Source organism: Syngnathoides biaculeatus, chromosome 12, assembly GCF_019802595.1.
Source record: "Syngnathoides biaculeatus isolate LvHL_M chromosome 12, ASM1980259v1, whole genome shotgun sequence".
In the NCBI taxonomy this organism is placed as follows: Eukaryota; Metazoa; Chordata; class Actinopteri; order Syngnathiformes; family Syngnathidae; genus Syngnathoides; species Syngnathoides biaculeatus.
The window spans coordinates 13,408,093-13,433,533 of NC_084651.1; the positions used below are offsets into that span (position 1 = coordinate 13,408,093).

The following is a 25,441-nucleotide window of genomic DNA, read 5'->3' on the forward strand; positions in this document are numbered from 1 at the left end:
CTCCTCGGGTCTATCCCTGATTACTTGGTGTAAAATAAAACCGGTGTGAACATTTACAAAGGGGCTAAAAGCCTTAACGCTTGTTTCCTGGCATTCAACTCCCAAAAGTGCAGATTGTCCCATTCAGCTTAGTAAGTGACCCCTGCTGGGTACCAAACAAGCCTGTGGTGAGAACTCAGAGCTTCACTCATTAATCCCAGGAACGCTTCCTCAAATAAATTCTCAACTTGTCTATTATTCAGTCTCAACTGATGACACAGACTATGGACTCATAGGTTCCACATCTCTGACTGAAAATAAAATACAATAGAAATACCTTTGTCATTGCGCAGTGTACGGTGAAAATGCAGAAAGCTTCGGTTTAAAGCTTCCCTATCTTGCCTACGTAGACCTCCATAGAGTAACTCTCTAACATGGACATAGGAATAAACTATTTGATTCAAAATAAATAAATAAATAAATAGATGGAAACACCTTGGTTTTGTGATACGAGTGTCCAGAAAAGGCCGCTTTGACAGCTACTTCTGTTTGACCCAGTTTTGTATCCGTTTTGTACTTATTTGGCCATCACAGCTCCCTTTCCTCTGATTGGTTGACTCTGTATGAAACACCAAATTGTGAAAGCATACATATTGCGTTGACAGTACTGGCTTGGAAGCATAAAGGGAAGGCGGAGATCTTTGCTATTGACGTAGATAAACTCGAAAATATTCAAATTACCTGATTTCAGCCCTCTCAGCAACAAAAATTCTGGAACTCAGGAATGCATGGATAATGGACTTCCAGCTCCTTCCGTCGGGTAGGTGTTACCAATCAATGCAAATCAAAGTTACCAGGCATTCACACAGTTTTCCCTCCTGCGATGAAAATAAATTCCTGATCAGCCAAGCTACTGTTTTCTGCCTTGCACTGTTTTTGGGACACACCTTCACACTCTGCTGGTCCAATCAGTATTAGTATTAGTGATATACACTGTGGCGAATCACACGATTTGTGACTTTAAACTACACCTTTTCCACAATTGTCATAGCACTGGTCTATAATGGTGAACCACGAACAGGTAAGGGCACACTGTATAAAGTTAACAACGTGGAGGGTTGACGCACTCTGTCGTAACAAGGCGGCACCGACCGCCAGAAACAAATTCCTTGTGTGTTGTTACTTACTCGTCCATTCAAGCAGATTCTGATTCTGATCATTCATATTTCATGTCAAGAGACTCTTACATCCCAAATACTAGAAAAGAATGGTTTGGAAAAATATGTCCTCATTAAGGTGCAGTGCAAGTCATATTTGCATCTGAAAAAAACACCATAACAAAAAGATTTTACTTTAAGCATACAGTCTAACCTCTGTAATGCAGCTCAATATAAGTGTAGTTATTGCAAAGCCATAGTGTTCTCAGGTACTATAAGATGACACAGCTTTATGTAAAGACAAATTACTACATTTTTGGAATGCGTTTTGAAAAGCCCCTACCTCTGAACACAATGCAGTACAGATATTGGTGGACAACATAAGGCCTCATAGCATGTTTCTTATAAAAAAATCTATATACCGTAATTCCCGGCCTAAAAACCGTGACTTTTTTCTTTCAATAGTTATGCGGTGATGCTGCTCATTTGTGCATTTTTTCTAATGGCTGCAAGGGGGCACTCAAGCAGAAAAGTAAGAGCGAGACCAGTGGAATATATGTGCCGAGGAAGTGACTTTTACCGGTATGTTTTTTTTTTTCCAAGACCGGCCCTGTTAGCACTGCGCTAGCATTACCGCTGTGTTAGCGCATTGCTGCTGTTACTGCTGTGTCTCAGTGAGTTTTACCGGTATGTTTTTTTTTTTAACCTGCCCTGTTAGCGCTGTGCTAGCGTGTTGGTGCTGCGTTACTGCCGTGTCTCAGTGATTTTTACAGGTATGTTTTTTTTTAACTGGCCCTGTTAGCGCCGCGCTAACGTGTTTCTGATGTGTAACTGCCACGTTCCAGTGATTGAGGTATGTTTTTTTTTAACCACCTCTGATAGTGTTGCGCTTCCGTGTTACTGTGTAGCTGCCGGGGCTGGTTTTTTTTTTTCCTTTTTTTTTTTCCAACCTGCCCTGTTCGTGCTACTGTGTTGATGCTATGTTAAATTAAGATAAAGTATTAAAACTTTGAAAAGTCTCTGTGTACCGTCTTTCTTTGTAAATATCTCGTGTTAGAATGTGGGTTTCAATGGGGGCACTTGCGGCTTTTACACAGGTGCGGCTTATGTATGTACCAAATGGTATTTGCTTTACAAATGTGTTTGGTGAGATTTACGAGATAATCCCGTGCGCTCTGTAGGATGGAAATTACGGTATTTACAAGTTGCTTCAGTCAAGATTTTTTTTTTAATTTTATTATTAACTCTGGAAATTTCATACGTTATTTTGGTACTCTGTCTGTTCCAGATCAGCCGTCTTCAGAGGCATCTATCTTCTGGGGACCACCTCCAGCAGGACCTGTTCCAGAACCAACCGCCCATGTTTGTGTCCCAGAATTCCCAGCCACCTGCTCCCAATTTGATAGAGCTGATCGAGCTATGCGGGGGGACAGTCTGCAAAACTGTGCGTCAGGCTGGAATCTGCATAGGGAAGTACAGCGGCAGGCGACCAGTGGAAAGTAGGATTCTGTCTGAGCAGTGGGTGCTTGGTAAGATGCATTCCGTCACTCTACATTAAATTTACATCTGACGAATCCCAGCTGGCTATTTGTGGTTGAATTGTCTCTTTTTTTCTGTGTTTCCATTTCAGACAGCATCACAAATTTGAAGCTGATTTCATATGATAATTATGACTTGGCATAAAAGCTGCTGAATATGCTGCACGCACATCTTCAGTTTCTGCTGTTCATCTTTCTTGGGAAATTTGTGCTGTAGTACTAAACTGTATTTACTCCAATACATCCTTCTAATGCAGTTCTAGTGCATCATAAAATACCTCTGTCATCTCGATGATTACTTTCTTGTAAAAAGGTAATGAGTTTTGATCTTATGAGAACTGTGAGATTTTCAAAGTGTGCTATTGTTTTTAAAGTGACAATGGTTAAATGGTAATCCAAATTGAACTCTTGCTTAGTGTGGGCAACATTTTTGGTTCGCCTACCAAAATAGGTGCACTTACCAAACCAAATATAATCAGTCTCAGAGAAGTTAATGTTTGCAGTCGTAATGTATGTTTTAAACGAGTTCTTTGCGCAGTATTCTCAAAATTCTCATAATATGTGGAAACACTGTCTTTAATTGTGATTTGAATTCCAGTAAACTGATGTGATATGTCTATATTGTGTACTTCTGTTTTTGTTCTGGGGACCTTCACTACTTGAGCCATCCATCTGGATCTGAATGTTTTTTTTGTGCATTTGTCCATTTTAACCAAGTCAATTTTATTTTAAACTGCCGTTTCACTTGGCATACAATATAATGGACTATACTTAATGAATGTTTTGCACAAAGAAAACCCTCCTCCCTAGTAAAGACTTCACTTGTACTTGAGAAAATAACAGCCTTGGGACCCCTTTTATGTTATTATGGTAAAGTCTCTGAAATATAAATTGACTTTTCGTCAATGGTTATGCATTGAAAAGTAGTCTCCCAATACATTTTACCCTTTGCGTTATGTAGCTAGCGCCATACAAATACTTTTTGTGAAACGTAGTGCCACTTCATGCGAAGGTTTTTCTTACATTGACCTTGTCCCACGTCAAAATCAAGTGTATAAAGTTAGCATGATTACACCAAAATGCAAAGATTTATATCTCCACCTAATTGTTAATGTCCACAAAACCTGAAGTGGTCAGGGGTTGAACACATGAGACAAGGGAGAATAAAATTTTCACGATTACTGTATCTGGATAAGAGCGTACAGACAGAGTAATGTATTTTTCAACCATTTTCGCCACGAGCCTAAAATGTGATCTTTATTTAATTTTGTCAATGAACATTTTTTCACTCAAACCAATGTTGGTTCAAAATACCCACTGAGCCCTGTGTCATTGTTGATAAGTGTTCTTAATATTAGATAGCATTGTTTTTTTTATTTGCTGTTATGAGGAAAATGAAACAAATCAAAATTATTCTGTTTATGAAAGTAGTGGGATCTCTGACTGATGAAGTTTTGCAATAATGTGAAATAAACTAGCTTGTCAGAATGAAAAATGATCCTGGCATAAAGTGAATGATGAATCAAGTACAATATCACTATGTTGGTGAAGAATGAGAATTACATGACAAACCTCAGGTTTCACTTTGATATGAACACAGAACATACGCTATATACTCTGTATATGATTATGGAAGCTTGTATACATCCACATACTGTATGCAGTACACCATATGAAATACAGATGATTTGAAAACAAGACTAATTAATTTGTTTTTAGTGTCAGCCAGCCCGACCTAATTGATAGTGGTGGACATTACTCACCTCTGAAGTACATTTGCATAATTTCATTTCATCTCACTGATCAATTTATATTTTAATGTAATTTCTCAAATGAAATAATGTGGCTAAAACGTGAACATCCAAAATAGTCAGAGTATCAAATCCCATAAATATTAGAATTCAAATTGTGTGGATTTAAGCTCAGTCATTCCTTTTAATAAAGACGTTTGGATTTTTTAAAAAAGATACTTGTAACAATGTATAGAATTCCGTAAATAATCACCGTAAAATATTGTATAAATGCCCAGTAAAGAGAGGTTGTAAAATAACCTTTTGGTACTGTTTTGTCACACCCTGGAATGCCACGGATACAATTTGGACCTTGTTGATCCTGGTTGCCATTAAATTGCTATAGAATTAAAGTACAGTTGAGATAAATCTGTGCGGTAGTGTATGGGCCTTTAAGATTAGTCGCACCCACCAACAGATTGGACCAATCTTCTCCCTCCGTGTTACGTAGGGAGACGTGTATGACATTTGGTGCCAGAAGGAAGCTTGGAATCAGCAGCTAACTGATAAGAGAACTAGTTTATATTCGTATATATATATATATATATATATTTTTTTTAACCTTCTCGTAACCGCTAAACGAACAGACTATCTTTTCTACCCGTTTCCGGTACCACGTGTTTTCATGCTTCGTTTTATCGGAAAACGAGGTTTCTTAGAGTTTGTCCAGTAAGCTAACGGTTAAAACTAACTTGCACAGTCGAACCACTCGTGGTCTGCGGTGTCCATTTGGATTTCCATAGTTTAAAACGTATAGCTTTGTTCTGTTAATGTACGGAGGCATGGATAAATAGTTGTTGCCGGCTTGGCTGACAGTCATGTACACAAGGTTAAAGCTAGCTTTAGCCTGCTCCCCACTTGATTTACTTTGTCACGCGGATTGATGTAGGCAGGTGTGCTTTAATAACTAGCCAAGTGAAGTGAAACATTAGGGAAGTTTTTGTTCCTCTGCGTGTGTTAAGTGAGTTGTGAGGTGGCAAACATGCTGCTCTCCCTCATTGTGCACACTTATTCGCTGCGATACTGGTTTCCGGCCACCGTCATGTTGGGGACTGCTCCGGTTTACCTGCTCTCGTGGGGTGCCTGGCGCTTCCTTTCCACTCTTTTACCTGCCAGACTGTACCACACGTTAGACGACGGGCTGTACTGCGTCTACCAGAGCATGGTCCTCTTCTTCTTTGAGAACTACACGGGAGTGGAGGCGAGTATGAGTTACCCCTGTGCCCCCCTGCACTGAGAAATGATACCTGCCTGTGGAGTAACAAAATGACTGTTGCATGGTTTGAAGTGTATTGAGGTTCTGTGTCACTTCAAACACAACCAGCTAAACCGGTCAAGAAACTTTGTGTTCCCTTGCAGTTTGTGGTCATACCTGTTGAGTGCGATAACTGTTATTCTTTCCACAGTCAAAACCCCGACCTTTATTACAACTTTTTTTAACTTTACTGGTAATCTTTTAAGTACCAGTGACTGTCATGCTAGTCAAGGAGTCAACCATTCTTGCAATAATCAAACGCGTTTCACTTTTTGAACACTCCAAACTTCATTGACGAATAATAGTCAGTGGCTGGTTATAAATGCAGATTTACAGTTGAAGCCAGAAGTTTACATACAGTGTGCAAAAGCATCCATCCATCGAGCCATTTTCTTTGCTGCTTCTCCTCACAACGGTCCAGGGAGTGCTGGAGCCTATCCCAGCTATCAACAAGCAGGAGGCAGGGTACACCCCGAACTGGTTGCCAGCCAATTGCAGGGCTCATAGAGACAAGCAACAGTGCACTCACAATCACGCTTGGGGGCAATTTAGACTGTCCAATAAATGTATATTTGTATATTTATTTTTTGGAGGGATGTGGGAGGATAAAAACCCACACAGGCACAGGGAGAACATGCAAACTCCACACAGGCAAAGCTAGAATTTAACCCCAGGTCCTCAGAAATGTGAGGCCAACAAAGTGAAATCAGACCTCACCTGTTTCAGGTCAGTCAGTATTACTAAAATTTAATTTTTTTAAATGCCACAATAATGAGAGGGGAATTAAAAAAAAAAATCTACAAGGTAAAATGTTTATATACACAAAAAATAGTGTCTTTAAAGAACATTGCAAAGCACCAGATGATCATGACTTTGGAAGCTCCTGATAGGTTAACTGACAAGAGGTGAGTTAATTGACGGCACAACTAGGGATGTATTTAGGGCCACATATCAAACTGATTCCTTGTTTCAAATCATGGGAAAATACAAAGAAATTGTACAGGAAATCAGAGAGCGAATCGCGGAGCTCCACAAGTCTGGCTCATCCTTGGGTGCAATTTCCAGATCCATGACACATTCGTCTGTTCAAACAATCATATGCAACTATAAACGTCATGGGAATGACATTCTGATTTAACGATTTTGACACTTTTGTCCAGGCCTTTTTTTTTTTTTTGGTTTATTTAATGATTCTGTTCAACCACGATTCAAAGTGGTCTAATTTTACATTGGTTTATTATCGGGACATTTTTATGTGTTTATTATTTTGGTTTCAACCACGATGGCAATTGTGGGTTTATCTTTCAATCACAAACCCGATAACTGACCAATGTTTCCTGCCCATACAAACGGTCTTACAGAGACAAAATCTTTTCAAACTTTTAACTTTATTAAGAAGGCCATCAAAAATGCATGTCACACACATTTTTTAAATGTCACAAGTAAAAAAAAAAAAAAGTCAATCACAATTGTAATGCAGACAACAATACTTTTTGGTCATGTGACAAGCTACCGGGTAATCAGTCAGCAGCTAGATGTTATACAGTATTACCAATGTAGGTCTACACTCAGTGCTCCTTCTTGTCAAACTGCCTAAACAGATGGAGTCAAATGCACACTAGTCATAGAATATGCAAATCAAAGCTCAAACTGTAAATACAAGCTCCCAACTCTGAGTCCTGTAAAGCCGATGAAAATGGGAGGGAAATCAAACCTCCCAACAAAAACAACAAAGTTAACAGCATTAAACTTTCAGTCATCCAGATGGCTATTACTGATCGTGTCTAACATTGAAACACTAACAGTGGACAAATGTACTCTAGCTGCTAAGTGTTTTTCTGCTTTAAATCACTCCGCTTACTTTACAGTCTTATGCTCGATTTGTCTTGCCACTCACATCTTCTCAATGAAAGTTTCACAATTCTGTCAAATGGAAAAAAAAGCAAGTTGTAGAGTTTTGTTCTTTGTTAGTGGATGAAATAGTCTAGTGAGGTGTGTGGAAGGATGATGTTGACACGGTGACAGACTGCTTAGCACATCTTTCTCACAGTTCTGAGGACAGAAGTTGTAATTCTGCCTGTGATGTGCAGAGTTTGCACGTTCTCCCCATGCTTGTGAGTTTTCTCAGAGTACTCCGGTTTCCTCCCACATCCCCCAAACATGCATGGTAAATTAATTCCAGACTAAATTGTCCATAGGTGTCAATGTGAGTGTAAATGGTTTGTTTAGATGTGCTCTGCGATTGGGTGGTGACCAGTTCAGGGTATAACCCGCAGGCTCCAGCACGCCCACGACCCTAGTGAAGATAAATTGGATGGAAAATGGCTTCCACCTGTCACTGATATGTTGTCTGTCTGTCATACATAAATCACATTTACCATATTTTTTACTACTTAGACTTTTGGGGTCAAAAGAAAATTTCAGCCATCAAGTTGTCATTGTGCACTACTCTTTCATCAGCTGCAGTGTGAGCCTTTGACTTTATTTATTTTGCAAAACAAATGCTAATCTGCCTCTTCTCCTTCCACATTAGATCATCATATACGGAGATATACCAAAAAACAAAGAGAATGTAATCTATCTGTCCAACCATCAGTGTACAGGTAAACCACATGTACATACGTGTGCCTTTAATGTAATCTAATCTGGCACACAGTTGGAAATAAATCTCCTGATGTCTTTGGTAGTGGACTGGATCATTGCTGACATGTTGGCGATAAGACAGTGTGCCCTTGGTCACGTCAGATATGTTCTTAAAGATGGACTCAAGTGGCTTCCACTCTACGGATGGTATTTCTCTCAGGTAACGCCACTGTTTGAGTGCTTTGTCTTGATTGTTATGCAGCAGTCATGACGTTGCTCTTTCTGTGTCAGCACGGTGGGATCTATGTGAAACGAAGTGCCAGGTTTAATGAAGAGGCCATGAAGAAGAAGCTTGTCTCTCAGAATCAGTCAGGAGCACCAGTAAGTCTAATAAAGTCTGAAATTGGATGTCAGACGAAATTGTCAAGACAGTTTTATGCTGAGCCAGTGTGTGTTCGTTACACTCTGATGTTGAAAAAGGACATGGTGTGTGGAAACAGCGGCCCACTTGACACCGTGACTCACACAGTGGAGTGGAGTTTTATTTCCACATTAAATTCACTTTCCTGACCACTTTGATACATATACAGTTTGACACCGCCTCGGATCCTCGCCATTTAAGGGAATATGGCATTCATCAAAACAAATAACTTTAATACAAATGCAGTAGCAGCATCACTAATTATGGAATATTGTAATAAAATACATATATATAGATATATATATAAAATACTGGATTCTGATCATTGTCTGCCTATTAAGGTCTCCGTTACTAGAGGAATTCATTTTAAATTTAATTCATGGAATGTTCTTATTGCTTTTATTCCTGGGTTCAAATGATGTGTGTGTGGGTGTGGGTGCATGTGCTTATTGTACACAAATTGCCAGAGAGACCATAAGAGACAAAGAGAGAACTGATAGTATTAGTAATAGATCATAAGAGACAAAGAGAGAACTGATAGTATTAGTAATAGATCAATTTTATGTTTTTGCCTCAAGAATCAAAAGTTAAAGCATTTACTTGAACAAATTCTCTTCCCGTAGATGTACCTCGTCATCTTCCCGGAAGGAACACGCTATAATCCCGAGCTCAAGAATGTTATTGCCAACAGTCAGGCTTTTGCTATGAAAAAAGGTACTGACTTGACAGCAAGCTCCAACACTGCACTGCAGCATGCTGATGACACACACAGTCTATAAACAGCTGACAAAGAGCTCTGGTCATTGGTGCGAGCATCTGTTAGATCACTGACATACTGTAAACCATGATTATATAAGTGCATCAAATGTTATTGTTACCTACTACAATGGAACCTTTAAGTTTCAGCACAATCCGTTTAGGCTACATTACCCCAATTCGTTAGAATTCTTCACCAGTAGGAAATGATCGCAATTGAAATAGTTTCCATAGTCAAAATAGTCACCATTATTAACACTTTATTAACTCTGCAGGCCCTGTTTAATCTAAATAAACACCTCTGTAATAAAACTCCTCACCTTATGATGATGATGCTTAAAAGAGGTGAAATGTTAGAATAAACTTACCTGGTGTTCTTTGTAAAACGTTTAAACCAGAAATTGTAAACTCGGTCATCCCATGACAAACTTCTCCTGACTCTGGAGCACAGATTCCAGTTTGCTTTTTTTTTTTTTTTTTTTTTCTTTTCTTTTTTTTTTTTTTTTGTTAGTGGTAGGATTTTCTACTGAACAGCATTAGTACCACTTGAATTGCTACACTACTGCAATATTACATACATAAAGTGTTCTAAGGTCATTGTCACACTTGTCCCTTTAGTCATTACTAATATCATTTAACAGAAAAAAACAGCAAAAAAAGGACTGCTCACTAACTGTATTCATGTATACAGTATTTTTTTTTTTTCGCCACAACAGCATTCATCTATTGTTTGTACACATTTGCTTGGCAGTAAGCAGGATAAAATAAAAAGTAGCAGGCTGGTTTTTCATAAAACTCTTTGAAAAGGCAGAAATCACGACATTTTGTGTCACTTAACTCACTACTTTCCTGCTGCCCTCTTGTTCAGACGCTATTTTCAATGTATTAAGTCGCAAAGTATTGGGAAATTTGAAATTGGAGTATTTTGAAAACTCTTCCTAATATATTGCAATGGGTATCACTTCACAACAATAAATTCAGTTCTCCCTCACAGCACTGATAATATTCACAATAGTGATGACGAAGATAATAAAACTAAAAGTTTGATAAATTAGATTTATCAAATTTGTGCAATTTAAGGACATTTTTCGTATGACTGTATTTTGTGCATCAACTCGTTTCATGTGATCCTTTTAGATGAGACGCAGAGGATATTCCCACCCTCTCTGATGAAATGTATCGCTGAGTCCCAGCTTTAAATGTTACCTTCTCCCGTTAATCCAACTCACTCACAGGAGCTGACGTGCACATGACATTATCTGCTATTAGTGAGGTATTAGTGAGCAGGTGAGCATGGCACTTGCACACTGAAAGCACTGCACACAGTAAGTGCTCTCTCAGTCCAAGCATTTGCATTGACTTGCTGTGTTCTCTAGTCATTGTGCCAAGGAGAGTAGTACTCAGTAGACTGCACACTAGAAAACATGTTCCTGAACAACACATCCTAAAATGCAGTCAGCAAGATTAATATTTTTAGAAATTAAGAATAGTAAGTAAGTTTTCTTTCGGCTTGTCCCTTTCGGGGTCGCCACAGCGTGTCATCTCAGATGAACGCACATATGTTTGGCACAATTTTTACGCCGGATGCCCTTCCTGACGCAACCCTTCTCAGGGAGTGGAGGCCCCAGTGGGATACGAACCCACAACCCCTGGTTTATCAAACCAGTGCTCTAACCACTGAGCTACAGGGCCCCCCCTTTTTAGAAATTAAGAATAATACCCTAAAACGAAAAGAAAATGTGATGGGTTCTTCAGAGCCCGCCCCACACCTCCGCAATGTTGAGTTATTGTGTAATCCTGCTAACTTGGGGAAAAAATAACAAGAACACACGTGTTCTGCACTAAACTGAAACAAAACTGAGGAAACGCACCCAAATTTGTCCTCCTTTAACTTCTTGTGGGGTCAACCTGACAGGATAACGCTGTGGCTGTCACAGTTGAGGCTCGTTCATCAGCCGGGGAAATTATCACGCATCTAATCATTACTGGTTATTAGCCGCTTAGTTATAGCCTCTTGTGCTGGTACTGTATAGGCAACAACACACTTTATGAGGCGGCATGGTGGCAAGCTTTTCAATCCTGGACCTCCGTGTGTGGAGTTTGCATGTTCTCCCCGTGTCTGCATGTGTGTAACCCGGCTCCTGGCCGTTGACACCTGGGATAGGCTCCAGCACTCCTGCGACCCTCGTGCGGCTAAGAAAATGGATGGATGGACGTGTAATCACTTTAGGGAAGTCCTTTTTTTTTAGTTTTATGTTCCAGATCTAGATAAACTATTAGATAATCCTACGGCGTACTCAGAAATAAGCTCGCATGTTTGATAAACTTTGGATGTAGCCCATAAATTTCATATAGCTCACATAGCATTCACATAGGATTCCAAGACCGTTAAAAATGTGTACTCACCAATTTTCCACTGGATATACAAGTGGCCTTTTCATCCAACTGTCATGATTCATAAGTAAATTGATATGTAACACATCTTCATCCAAACAAACAACTTCATACCGATTATCTAGTATCTATGTTATGCAGACAGGTTGATTGTGATCCAAGTTCATTCCGGTATGCTCCATTTTTTTGGTCAACCTTTTCAAACTCACGACAACATTGCTATTCCGCCACAGTTGGCATTAGGTCACAAAGAGAACACGAACACCGGTCTTTTGAAACGAGCCTGTCTGGAACATCTCTGAGGTCTATGTTATGCCCTTCATAAGTGTCACGCCCCCTATGCAACACGTCAAGTTCCGCCTGTGTGTACTGTGGCTCAAGCGCTTAAATATTGTACATCGTACTATTTTCGTTTTGTTTGTTTGTAATTATTTTTCACAAAAATTGGCCACAAAAGGCCAGATAGTGGACGTTCTCTGTTCGGTGAAATATATCCATTAGAATGTCTGAGCGAGAGAGGAATTTCGATAATACTTTTCCAGTTTAGAGATGTTTCTTGGTGAAATCTGTGGATAAATCCGGCATTAAAAGAAGCACCGAACCCTCATCTCTCAACTTTTAATGTGTGCTCCCATTCCTATAATTTTGGGGAGAGTATTCCTTGAAAGTGTGAGTCAGTTGACTATATTTCAGTTTAATCCCCCCACCCTCCTTCATACTGCCATGAGAGTTTGGAAAATTGAAATGTTATTTAAAACGCTTTTGATGGGGAAATTTAAACTTTGTTAAAAATTCATCCACATTACGTCATCCATCCATCCTACACTGGATCACTAGGGGCTTGCTTTTACCCAACGATATGGGAGGAAAGGCAGACTACACCTTTGGAGCGTTTCTTCGATGCCATGTTTGATGTTTCTTTGATTTAACTGAATGTTCTTTTGAGTCCAACTTTACTCTAACAGCGAAACTTGAAAAAAGTGGAAATGATGTTGAAAAAATAGCGCAATGTGGAGTACCGGTAGAAATGATTGGAAATTTTAACCGATTTCGAAAGTCCGATTACGGTTTCGGTTTTAAAAAAAACGAAAAACGGTTATTTTTAACCGGTTGCGATCCCTAATGCGCACCTACATTTGTCCAGCCAGAAGTCAGGCTTTATGAACATAGTTCAATACACGAAGACGGACTTGTTAAAGGCAGAGATCATGTGGACTTTAAAACTGATCTGCAGCCATTACAGTTACAAATCTTGTGAAAATAATTTGAAAGTGTTTGCAGTCATGTTCCCAGACAGTGACATTGCTAAAAACTACCACTGTGGGTAAAGGAAGACTTCGTACCTGGCTACATTTGGCATCGCTGCCCACTTTTCATCTCTACTGCCTCAAAGCCAAAAAAGCCAGAATATAGACTGACATATCAACGCTTATTGAGAAGGCTGACAGGCTGTGTGAGGAGGCAGAAGAAAAGAGGAATCTGAGGTTTATCACCGAAGCCAATGCACTCAGAGGCAGAGCAAAGGACAAGAGAGCCACTTTGGCACCTCTGCAGCAACAAAGAGGAGACACTGGGTAGGCTCAAGGAGCTTGAGTAGGGGTGCTGAAACAGACATCAGTAGAAGACATTTGTGTATATAGTTGCAATTGTAGTTAGAATCTTTTTTTCTGTATACTGTTATGTGAAGACGTTGACAATGGTCATATCAATGAGAACTACCACAGGGGGCGACAGGTGATCACTGTCACAGGTACTGAGGTACTGGAACATTTGATGAACCAAGAACGGTTGATGGCACCATTGTGTGAGTCTTTTTTCCTTACTCTTGATTTCCCACGATGGCCCTAAATTTTTTCTGTGTCAGCCCTAAATTTTTCGTGTCAGCCCCTAAGAATGCCCCTAAAAAGCCCTTAAATTTTTTTGGTCAGACTGAGTATGAACCCTGTCTCTAACACCCAGTGTCCTCATATCCTCCCTCACAACATCCATCAACCTTTTCTTTGGTCTTCCCCTCGCTCTTTTGCCTGGCAGCTCCATCCTCAGCACCCTTCTACAAATGTACTCACCCTCTCGCCTCTGAACATGTCCAAACCATCTAATCTGCTCTCGCTAACCTTGTCTCCAAAGCATCCAACTTTGACTGTTCCTCTAATGAGCTCATTTCTAATCCTATCAAACCTGTTCACTCCAAGCGAGAACCTTAGCATCTTCATTTGTGCTACCTCCATTTCTGCTTCCTGTTGTCTCTTCAGTCCCACTGTCTCTAATCCCTACATCATGGCCGGCCTCACCACTGTTTTATAAACTAAAAGATCACAATATCATCTGTGAACATCATAGTCCAAGGGGATTCCAGTCTAACCTCATCTGTCAGCCTATCCATTACTACCGCAAACAGGAAGGAGCTCAGCGCGGATCCCTGATGCAGTCCCATCTCCACCTTAAATTCTTCTGACACACCTATGGCACATCTCACTGATGTTCATCTGCCCTCATACATGTCCTGTACGGTTCTAACATATTTCTCCGCCACACCAGACTTGCGCATGCAGTACCCAGTTCCTCTTTTGATACTCTGTCACAGGCTTTTTAACTTTGAAGATTCCACTGTACTATTTTTTTTTCTGTCTGTATATTTTGATCTGCTGCAAGAGATTTAAAACTAACCACAGTAAAAGTAAAATGTCCTTGTTCTGTAGGGCTGGCTGTCCTGAGACACACACTGACGCCCCGAATGAAAGCATCTCATATTGCCCTTGAGACCATGAGCGGCCACTTGGATGCAGTGTACGACATCACTGTTGCCTACCAGGGAACACTCGGCGCAGACCGCCAAAGAAAACCAGCGCCTTCGATGCCGGGTATATTCAATTGCTTCTCATCATAACTTGATCTCATTTGATCTAATGGCTCCTTTGATATTCAAGTAGCTTTTGGAATGCAAATTTTTGGTCTCAGGAATCTACAGATGTCTGTTACCTTACTATTGAGTTTAATTACCAGTCTTATCCTACAGAGTTTACAGCTGTAATTGCTACACAAATTTTCTGAAGACCTCAAAGTAAAGGGGGCCTGTAAATACTGGTTATTATACGATCCACATTCATTTTCACAGCCACTTTCAAGGCTGTTCGGAACAAACTGCTGCCAAGCATTCTTTGTTAATCAGTGTTTCCACAATCACGCTGGTGTTGGATGATCGATTCGGCAATGTTCAACATTCTAACAAGGCCCTCAGGAATGAATCACAAAGCCAACATTTACCTACTGCTGTTTGGTGGCTTCCTGTAAACAGCATGTTTCCCTGTTTTGGATTTTTTCATTATTGCGATTCAAGTGATCCAGCGAGCACACACACTTGTTTAGAACAAAACATCCCCCCACTGTCAGGAATAAACAGCGCCAAACGGATGAAAGAGAGGGTACGACTTCCTTCTCCTCACCTGCTCCTCACGCACTTCCTGATATCATGTGGCGAATGTGACTGCTTGTTTGACAGGAGATATGAGAGATGACACACTGCATGCTCATGACTCATGCACAGGAGGTCTTAAAGAATAATAAACAAAGTTGGTTTTACGTCCAAATATTTAAAACATGATTAAACTGTGCTTTTTTTGTCACTTATAAATAAATAAATTCCATGGTCTGGTGTGATTGCAAACTACAGTACAAACAAAGGTCACAGTTCTCAGGTTTTGAAATTAGTATCTTTATTCCCATTATGATTGAATGACCACCACTTTATTGAAATCTGATTGATTTGTCTTACAACATCTATTTTACTTACTGTATGCTATACAGTATCAAAAGTTACTGTTTGCATCAGTATTGGTGGAGTATGATCAGTGGAAGATGAACATGTTAATAAAACTGTTACAGTTTATCTACATTACTACTATGCATTCTTATGATAAGAAAATACTTATATGTAGACTGCCGTTATGAATAAATTATGTATGAAAATCAGTACACAAAGTGACTTGCGGAATGTCACGTCAGTCAATCCTGAGAACAGTGTTTCAGGTGTTTTTTTTTTTTTTCTTCCCTCAAAGCATGTGGATTAATGGATCTTTTGGGAAAACAACTTGTTCTCTCCCTAATTAGAATTTGCTGTTTCTTTGGAAGCCATGCGCATCTGCAGCGGTCGTCATGCACTTGAATTTCAGCAGCCGTTCAATTCAAAATCACATGATGCCGCTCCAAGAAAGAAAGGAAGTCCAAAATATTTTTTTTCACTCTCACTGAGCTGCCAGAATCTAGTCACAGTCAGTAATTCATGTCATGCTGGAAGTAAAATGGCTTTCTGCTGTTGACGCCAAGAAGGTTTCCCCTCTTGGCCACTGCACCAAATTTTCTGGATACAATTGGATGTTGTGGAAACAGGAAGTTTAAATTCTCAGGGGAATTATGTGTAGCATTGCGCGTGCACACTCGCTTGGTTACTTCTGACACTTTCTGCGTTGTCCTTATTTTATTTGACCTGAAACTGAAAATGCTCGTAGTTTACTTGCACATTGTTTGTCTCCTTATTGGTCTGTATGTGGGTCCACTTAGAGCTTTTTCTTGTTAAAAAAAAAAAAAAAAAAATATATATATATATATATATATATGTGTGTGTGTGTGTCTTATGTCTAATCCCATCTGATTTGAATGAAGGGCTGCATAGTGGCTGAATAAAAAAAAAAAAAATGAAATCACCTCGCTGTAAGAATTCAGACCCTTTGCTCAATATTTGATAGAAGCGCCATTTTAGGTAATGAAGTCATGAGTCTTTTTGGGAATGATGCATCAAATTTTTCAAACTTGGATTTGGGAATCCTCTGCCATTCCTCTTTGCAGTTCCTCCCCAGTTCTATCAGGTTAAATAGAATGTTGATGGGCAGCAATTTTCAGGTCTTTCCAGAGATTCTCAGTTGGGTTTAAGTCGGGGCTATGCCTGCCCCATTTAAAAACCGTCACTGAGTTGTTCTGGACCTCCCCTTTTAGTATTTTAGCCGTGTGCTAAGGGTGTACTGTTTTCTTTGAAGTTGAATCTTCAGCCCAGTCTGGGGTTCTGAGCACTCTGGAGAAGATTTTGGTCCAGGTTATCCCTGTAATTAGTCGCTTTCTTCTTTCCTACGGTTGTAACCAGTCTTCCTGTCTCTGCAGCTGAAAAACTCACCCACAGCATGATGCTGTCATCACCATGCTTCACTCTTTGGACTGTATTGGACAGGCGATGAGGATTGCCTGGTTTTCTCTTCACATGCCACTTAGAATTAAAGCATTAAAGCCAACAATTCAGACAGCACCAGAGTTAAATGTGTTGCAGCAAAGAGTCTGAATATTTATGGCTGTTATATTTCAGGGTTGTTTTTTTTATTAATCGGGAAAAATTTCAACAATTCCTCCTTTATTTGACAAGCTGTGGGTACTGTATGTACAAAAAAACCATGAACTTTAATGATTTCAGCAAATGACCATAATTAAGAGTAACAAATTTAAGGGGATCTGAAAACTTTCTGTGCTCACTGTATGTATGCACTTAACACATTTGACCCTGCAATTCCGTGCTATGGGGTTCGAACGTTAGATCAAGCCTTCCTATATCGAGTTTCCATGTTCTCACCATGCGTTTGTGGATTTTTCCTGGGCACGTCGTCTTCCTCCCACGTTCTAAAAACATGTATTTGGGGTTCATTGAGGATTCTATCTTGTCCAGAGTTGTCTACTCATACCCTATGATCAGTACAAGGTATACATTACCCCCCAGTCCAAAGTCAAATGCGATCAGAATTTTGATAAATGTTATAGAAAATAGAATTAATTGAACGGAGTGCATTTGAGTATGAATGAGTAGAATGTGATTCTAGATTAATAGTAGTACAGAATTCTAATTTAACATTTTCAGTCACTTGCAGCGCTTTCACATCTCATCAGGTCAGCTGGTCATTCTTTGTACCTTTGTCTTATCACATGACGTTTGTTCACTTGGGATCCATAGAGGCTTCTGAATCTAGATTAAATTTCCCCCACTTCTTCTTTGTGAAACCCAGTTTCTTTGTCATTCCCTCATTGATTTCACAGGGGACGAGTCCCTTGTTGGAGGTGTGATTCAATACAGCTCTTCTTCAGTGAGGCTAATCCAACTTGAATTGTTCTCCATTTACGGGCAGGAATACCACATGATGCACAACCTTCCTGCATGCAACAGCAACTGAGTCACTCTTTACGTGCTGCTTTGCTGTAAGCCCCTTCCTGTTTTTGTTTAGTCTCCTTATTAAAGGTTTTTTTTTTTTTTTTTTGCTTTGCAGAATTCCTGTGTAAAGAATGTCCGAGAGTCCACATCCACTTTGAGCGCGTGGATGTCAAGGAAATTCCTCTCGAGCCGCTCTTCTTCCGTAGGTGGTTGCACGAGCGCTTTGAAATCAAGGACCGGTGAGTGTGTGTGTGTGGTGTGTGTGTGTGTGTGTGTGTGTGTGTGGTGTGTGTGTGTGTGTGTAATTCAGTCAGTAAGCAAGTCAGCAGTCATATTTTGCTCACAGGCTCCCCATATAAAACATCCAATCCTATCTCACTGATGCAGCAGTCAACCCGAACACATCAAGCGCAACCACTATACAGTAATAACACGGGAAAATGCAGTGCTTTACATAAGTGACTGCTATCACATCACAAAAAGAAGCTTTTTATTCATTTCTCAGTGAATGTCAGAAAAATTTTCTGAGTTTTGATAATGGCATCTATGGTGAAATTATTGATTCCCATTTTGTTATCCATTATAATTTAAACTTTTTACCTTCATTGCTGTGTACTAACTTTTGCAACATTAAATGAATTTGACAAGTTGAATTTTTTGTATGAATATTGACAAGTCTTTTATGTTCAATGGCTCATATTGCGTAGTATAGTAGAGGAAACGCAAGGTTTTGTAACAGCTCCATCAAGGTGTATTATGCTTATTTCAGTTCCACTTATCTGATTGTTGTTAAACACGATGTATGCAGCTTTTAAGTTGAATTAATGTTAAATATATTTCATTATGAGTAATATATATATATATAGCCAACATTTTTTGCAAACTACAATAAACTGCAAAACTTTGTATTTATAGGTCCACTGTCATGAAATGCATGATTTTTAGTATTTTATTAATGAAAAAACGTCAGCCGGTATGGACCCAGCTGTTTTTTCACCACAAAACATGGTTTTGACGTATACGGCTTTTTGTTAGTCCCGCCATGAAAATCCTCTCGAGGGATTTGTTTTTGAGAAGAAGCAGGAAATTATGTTAACAGCAACAGTGCACTCATTCTGGCTCGTCTGTTTATACTAGTTTTACCTGGCGGAAGGTAGCTCGATGTTCCTTCATGTTAGCCAAAATGCCGGCTCGTTGTATTGCTGGATGTTGTTCGAACACTCGGGAGGATGGCTTTACTCTTCATGCTTTTCCAAAAGACCCAGTTCGACAAGGCCGAGCTGGCCTTGTGGATCGCCGCAAGGCTGGGCCCAGCGTTAGCCCCGATGCAGAGGTGAATCGGACGGGTGGTGGTTTGGCCGAGCTCTCCCCCCATCGCCCACCAGTCTCTGGGCACCCCACTTCGCGCGTTGGCTCTCCGGCGACGGCTTCAGCGTCGGCTCGGCCGCCACGGTGCCCCCGCCAGCGTCTGCTTGCTTGCCGGCGACGGCTTCCGCATTGGCCCTGACGCGGAGGTGGTTTGGCCGCGTGCGAGACGAGAAAAGAGCTCTCCCCCCCGCCTGGCATGGGTGGTCCTGAGTACGCTACATACTGTCTGGGAGTCTGTTGTTAGTTAGAAGGGTTCCGCGCATCATCAAAATATGGCTCGAAATGATTGCCCAGGTCATTTCACTCGATTGTGATATTTTGTCTTCTTGGAAAAGAGCTTCCGTGTTCCGTAGCAAATTGCCACTATGTGTTTCACTGGCGAATGTCCCGGTGTAACATCTGCTGATGATGTTGCAGACAATATGACGACCACTTGGATGTCGAATGAGACTTCCGCAACTTTGCGCGTGGATGACACGCTCTCCGCTCATATTTATTTTTTCATTTCGACATTGAAGTGAATAATATATCTATTTTTCATTACAATATCTGTTTTAGAATATTTATAGGCATGACAGTGAAGCTTTAAGATTCATACACTGTTCACTATGCATTGGTTGTGCACCTTTCAACATTATAGTTTTGCCTCTTTTACATTGGTATTTTTTTTTTTTCAATCCACAATCATTTTTGGCCAAACTCAACAATTGCCTCCTTAACACACAGGTCCGCAAAATATTGGCATCAAAGCTGGTTAATATCATCCTTTGCTTTTTAAAACAGAACCAAGCAAAAGTAACCTATTGCCAAAACTGTGTGCACTGTACTTTTCACAGGGTGAGATGGCAACCTGTAATCAATGGATGCATTGGGTGTGCATTTTTTTTAAATTATTTTTAATTGATTTATTTTTTAGATTTTTCTCAGTCAACAAAATCAACAATAGGCAAGCATTTTCAGTAGCAGTGTGACAACAGCAACAATATGGCTGGTTAATATAAATTATTGTAACTAACGATTATATGATCATTTCCAACTCCACTCATAACTGCACAAATAGATCTTTTACCATGTGTGTAAAATTTTGAGCCTATCATTTGGAGTGCTTTTGGGTTCTTGACAGTAGCCGTCATGACCCGACAGAAATTGTAGAGAATTTTACATTCGTGCCTTAGAGAGAGAGAGTGCATCATCATCTCCAATTTCAAAGTACTTTTAGGAGGCAATTCTATCAATCTGGAAAGGGGCTGTGTAAGGAAGAATAAGACTCCTTGAAGTGAAACCATTGTTGTTTTCAAATCGTTTTTCTCGCATTACGTTTCACGATTCTACCCAAATGCAAGGGGCTGGACAAAATTTTTGGAATAAGGATGCTCACGTGCCAAAGTTTTTTTTTTTTTTTTTTTTTTTTTTAAATCCAGCACAGTAATTGCATTAAAAGTCTTTAATCGATCCAGGATTTACATTGTCAACACTTCCATAATATTTGTTACATTCCTTTACCCCCGTCATCCTTCCATTTTCTGTACCGCTTATCCTCACTCGTGTCACGGATGTGCTGTGGCCTATCCCAGCTATCTTTGAGCGAGAGATGGGGTACCCCCTTGAAGTAGTTGCCAACCAATTGGATGGCACACATATGCAATCACTCACACTCAGACCAACGGGAATATTCGAGTCGTTTAGTCAACTTACTTACTATGCATGTCTTGGGGATGTGGGAGGAAAACGGAGTACCCAGAGAAAACCTACGCAGGTACATAGAGAACATGCAAAGTCCAGACAGGTGAGGCCGGATTTGAACAATGCTTCTCAGAACTCTGAGGGAGGTGCGTTAACTAGTCGTCCACTATTCCATGTTTTTTTTTCTTAAAATTTGACAATTTATTCATCAAATAATTGGTTGTATTTATTAAAATACAATTAAGATTAATGAATAACTGTATACATTCATTATGTTAAAATTCTTTTTCATTTTTTAAATCAGTCACAAAAAATCATTTTAGCATGTGATTAGGCGATGCCATTAAAGATGATTCTGATTCTGATTTATGCTGATCAGGTAGATGTGTTGTATCAACCATTTTCTTGATTTCCCCCCGTGATGAATTCATGGATAATAATCACAACATTTGCAAATGGTGCTGGTTCAAAGCAATGATTAGAAGTTATTTTGAAGTCTGAAGTTGAAACCTCCTTTGTGTGCAATGAAGATTTCCTCAGAGACGTGTCTGTTCTTTCAAAGGCTGCTGGCGCATTTCTACGAGCGAGACCATGGAGACAAACTATGCAGCTTCCCCGGGGAGGGCAGACGTTCTCACCTGGGGCTCTCCAAAACCCTCCCGGCTGTGCTCGTCTTGGGGGGCCTAACTCTGCCTCTGCTGCTGACAGACACCGGCAGGAAGATATACTGGAGAACCTGGGTGTACGGGACCCTTCTAGGTTGGCTCTGGGTCAATACACTTCCTTAACACATGCCTGAGAATGCACAAAAGTGGTGCCATGTTTCAGTATTCGCACACAGGTTGCGTTCCAGAAGCAGAATTCTGTAGTACATACAGTACAAATACCCAGTTGGCGCAAACATCCACACCGCACGTGGCTTACTGTGCTAAAGCCATACAAAGAATTAATCGTGTTGTGCTACGATTTGTTTCCGGGAATTATCAGGCTTTGGGAAACAACTGTGGATTTGTTCAAAAGAAATTGGATGAAATTCAACAGTCAAGCTAAAAATAGTTGCATAACCAACCCACCACCTCTCCTACCCACTTCGCTCTCATCAGCCAAACGTGTATCCTCTTATGCTCCTTATTGTTCTAGCAGACATTAACCAATTTCTACCCTTGACATTTATCTTTGGTACAGCAGGCAAACTGAAGTCTTTGTTAAAACTAATATGATTCATGTAGTTCATGAACTGTGTTTCAGTATTCTATATGCAAATTGCCATGCCACTCATTGTGCACTGAGTTCATTCTGCTCCTAATTTTGTTGACCATCCTGACACAACAGTGGAACCTTTTAAAGTACAAAATTATCTCCTTTTGACAATGGTCAAACTACAAGATGTAGTAATTTCCAAACAATTACTGGCCTTTAAGAAAAAATGTAAAGTGAGTTTCTTCATTCAAGACTTGCCATCATCAAACATTTAATTATCGTAAGTTACTCAATAGTCACAAGTATATGGAATTACTATATACAGTAATAGAAAAAAGAAAAACATGTTTTGAAAAATGGAGTGGAAATAGTTTGTATAGGTTTTTGAATAATCTTCCCTGTAAAATTAATTAGTCTTCATGATTAGTTTTTTCCAGGTACTTGGCTTCCTAACACAGTCCATAAAATGCATTGTAGGGTCACTGACGACTATAAATTGTCCATATTTGTCAATGTGACGAGATGATTGTCTATATGAGTCCTCCGATTGACTGGCGACCAGTCGAGGGTTTACCCTGCCTTTGACTACCAGACCAGTTGTGAGTATGACATTAGGGGGTTCTACTTTGGGGTTCCACTGCGCATTCCAATGACTTGGTGTGCAACAAATGCAACATAATTGCAGTTTATGACTGCAGAGGGTTTTATACACTTGCCCTGCTGCACTTTTTGCCGTGTACTGTATGAATATTCGGCTTGAAATAGTCAAAGTGAATGTAGCTGTTTAGAGGAAAGAAAAAAATATATATATTATGTTGTGTGATGACAAGTAAGAGCATTCTGAGAGAAATCTTTGAATGGATGCCAGCACTTAAATTGTTCCACTATAGGAGTATAGGAGTTGCAGAACAATAGCCCAGTGGGTCATATGCAAACCGCAAGAACATTTGGCCCACCATGCAAAGAAAAAAAAAAAATATTAAAGCTACCTGGCCCTGTGTGTGTGTGTATATATGGGGGCGGCTGGTAACCCAATCCTGTTCAATAAAAAAAACATTTAAATAGAACCTGTCTCTCATAATGAAGTTGACTAATAGATCTTAACGAGCTGCAACAAATTACCACAATCCAAATAATTTAAACAACAAACGAGAAATAAATTGCCATCGTTCCGTCTGGAAAGGGTTAATTAGCACACAGAGCAATGTAGCATTGAGTATTTTTTTCCCTTAATAAATAAAATCACTCATAGTTTTTACTTAGATTATCTTTGTCTGAAATATACACTTTTATTTTAAACGTTAAAATGGGGAAACATTGCAATATACAGTAATTATGGGAAGTATGTAGACAACCTTTTAAGTTTTTCCCCTTTATATTGCACTCGTTTACTAAAATAGTTTTTTCCCCCCTCAATGTACACACAACACCCCATATTGACAGAAAAAAATTGAATTGTTCAAGTTTTTAATGACTAAAAAAGAAGGGCTGAAATATCACACAGCCATAAGTGTTCAGACCCTTTTCTCAGTATTTAGTAGAAGCATCCTTTTGAGCTAATAAAGCCATGAGTCCTTTGGAGAAGTATGCAAAAAGTTTTTCACACTTGGATTTGGGAACACTTTGCCATTCCTCCTCGCATTTCCTCTCCAGTTCTGTCAGATTGGATGGTAAATGTTGGGGGACAGCTATTTTCAAGTCTCTCCAGGGATCCTCAATGGGGTTTAACTCAGGGCTCTGGCTAGGCCATTCAAGAAGAGCCACGGACTTGTTCTGGATCCACTCCTTTGTCATTTTTAACTGTGTGCTAAGGGCCATTGTCTTGTTGGAAGGTGACATTCGGCCCGGTCTGAAGTGCTGATCACTGGAGAAAGTTTGTCCAGGATATCCCTGCACTTGGCCGCATTCATTTTCTCTCGATTGCAATCAGTCGTCCTGTCTTTCTTTGGGTTCTTCTTTACCTCTCTCAACTAGGCTCTTTTCCCCTGATTGCACAATTTGGCCAGACGGCTAGCTCTAGGAAGGGTTCTGGTCGTTCCAAACGTCCTCCATTTAAGGGTTATAGTGGTCACTGTGCTTTTAGGAACCTTAAGTGCAACAGTTTTTATTTTTTTGTTCATTGGCCAGATGATATAATCAAACCGTTGGACGCGAATGAAGATGTCGAAACATCTCAAGGATGATCAGAAGAAATGGATAGTAAATTAGTGTCCCAGCAAAAAGTCTGGATAATTATGGCCATGTGATATTTCAGCTTTTCTTTTTTAATAAGTGTGCACAAATTTCAACAATTCTTGTTTTCTGTTAATATGGGGTGCTTGTGTGTACATGGGAAAAATTAGCTTAAATGATTTTAGCAAATGGCTGCAATATGTCAGTGAAAAATTTTAAGGGGCTCTGAATACTTTCTGTACCTTCTGTGTGTGTGTGTGTGTGTGTGTGTGTGTGTGTGTGTGGTGTGTGTGTGTGTGTGTGTGTGTGTGTGTGTGTGTGGTGTGTGTGTGTGAAGGTAGGTTTGAGAAGGGGGAAAATACTTTTTCCACAGCACTTTTTTCATAAATTTAATATGGCCTTCAAAGGGCTTCCAAAATTGTAGGAAAACGTGTTCTGCTTTGTAAAATGTTCAAACTAAAAAATGGGGTGGGGGGGGAGTAAATTGCTAAACTTGTCTTTTCCACAGTCTACTGTTTTACATTAAGCAATAATTTAACAACGCCAGCCCTGCTATGCCATTTCTCGTGAGTCTATATTCATTTGATATTAAGTTTTTGTTTCCAGTTTACTTACAATCTACCTGACTTAAAGCAAAAACAAAAAGCTTACAAAGCCATGCAAAACAAAACCAATTGTATTTTATACGTGTAGTACACATCTAACCCCTGAGTAGTTTTTATGTTCTCGTGTACGTGTATTTTTTTTTTCCACATCACTTTGCACATAAAGGTAAATCTCAAGTTGTTACTGCAATACCTCACTCCGTTCAGGCATCTTCTTTGTTCTTATATGATGTTTTTCAGATATTTTGTAAGAGCATTTATCCAGTCAGGAATTGTTTTCTGTCAACAGCATTTAAAAATGCCCACTCTATGTGCAAACATGTGCCTTCTTTTTGGAGGAGCGGGTTGTCGTCTGTCAC

The 25,441-nt window shown here is 39.8% G+C and overlaps 3 protein-coding genes across 5 annotated transcripts in view; 2 read left to right on the top strand and 1 right to left on the bottom strand.

Annotated features, from left to right (window-relative positions):
* mcph1 (microcephalin 1) overlaps positions 1–3,293 on the top strand; it is a 32,605-nt gene extending 29,312 nt beyond the window's left edge. The window contains exons 14-15 of the mRNA XM_061836568.1: positions 2,425–2,665; positions 2,767–3,293. Coding sequence (XP_061692552.1) covers positions 2,425–2,665; positions 2,767–2,819 — 294 coding nt within the window. The 3' untranslated portion in view covers positions 2,820–3,293. The remainder of the gene's footprint in view (positions 1–2,424; positions 2,666–2,766) is intronic.
* The window catches only part of angpt2a (angiopoietin 2a), a 27,287-nt gene extending 21,165 nt beyond the window's left edge, over positions 1–6,122 (bottom strand). Inside the window, exons 1-2 of one of the 2 annotated variants that reach the window (XM_061836572.1) lie at positions 721–2,401; positions 475–598 (exon numbers count right to left, since the gene is read on the bottom strand). Coding sequence is in view for 1 of the 2 variants with exons in the window: in XM_061836570.1 (XP_061692554.1) it covers positions 6,078–6,100 (23 nt within the window). In the remaining variant the exon portion in view is untranslated. Of the gene's footprint in view, positions 1–474; positions 599–720; positions 2,402–6,077 lie in introns of those variants that run through there. The other variant, XM_061836570.1, reaches the window with a different exon arrangement.
* agpat5 (1-acylglycerol-3-phosphate O-acyltransferase 5 (lysophosphatidic acid acyltransferase, epsilon)) lies at positions 4,963–24,755 on the top strand. Of its 2 annotated transcripts, none has more exons than XM_061836573.1 (8): positions 4,963–5,665; positions 8,253–8,322; positions 8,407–8,522; positions 8,594–8,683; positions 9,347–9,437; positions 14,573–14,734; positions 18,170–18,293; positions 21,668–24,755. In XM_061836573.1, exons 1-8 carry the CDS (start codon positions 5,447–5,449, stop codon positions 21,891–21,893), a joined length of 1,098 nt encoding a protein of 365 aa, XP_061692557.1. In that variant the 5' UTR covers positions 4,963–5,446; the 3' UTR covers positions 21,894–24,755. The 2 variants fall into 2 exon arrangements, with proteins under 2 accessions (XP_061692557.1, XP_061692558.1); XM_061836574.1 differs by lacking the exon at positions 21,668–24,755 and adding an exon at positions 18,401–18,901.
* The last annotated feature ends 686 nt before the right edge of the window (positions 24,756–25,441 follow it).

Bases quoted from the DNA above. Each gene is read 5' to 3' on its own strand.
- agpat5 (XM_061836573.1), top strand. From the start codon at position 5,447: ATGCTGCTCTCCCTCATTGTGCACACTTATTCGCTGCGATACTGGTTT. The intron at 8,523-8,593 runs GTAACGCCACTG...TTTCTGTGTCAG, and splicing joins ACGGATGGTATTTCTCTCAG to CACGGTGGGATCTATGTGAA. The intron at 8,684-9,346 runs GTAAGTCTAATA...CTCTTCCCGTAG, and splicing joins AGAATCAGTCAGGAGCACCA to ATGTACCTCGTCATCTTCCC.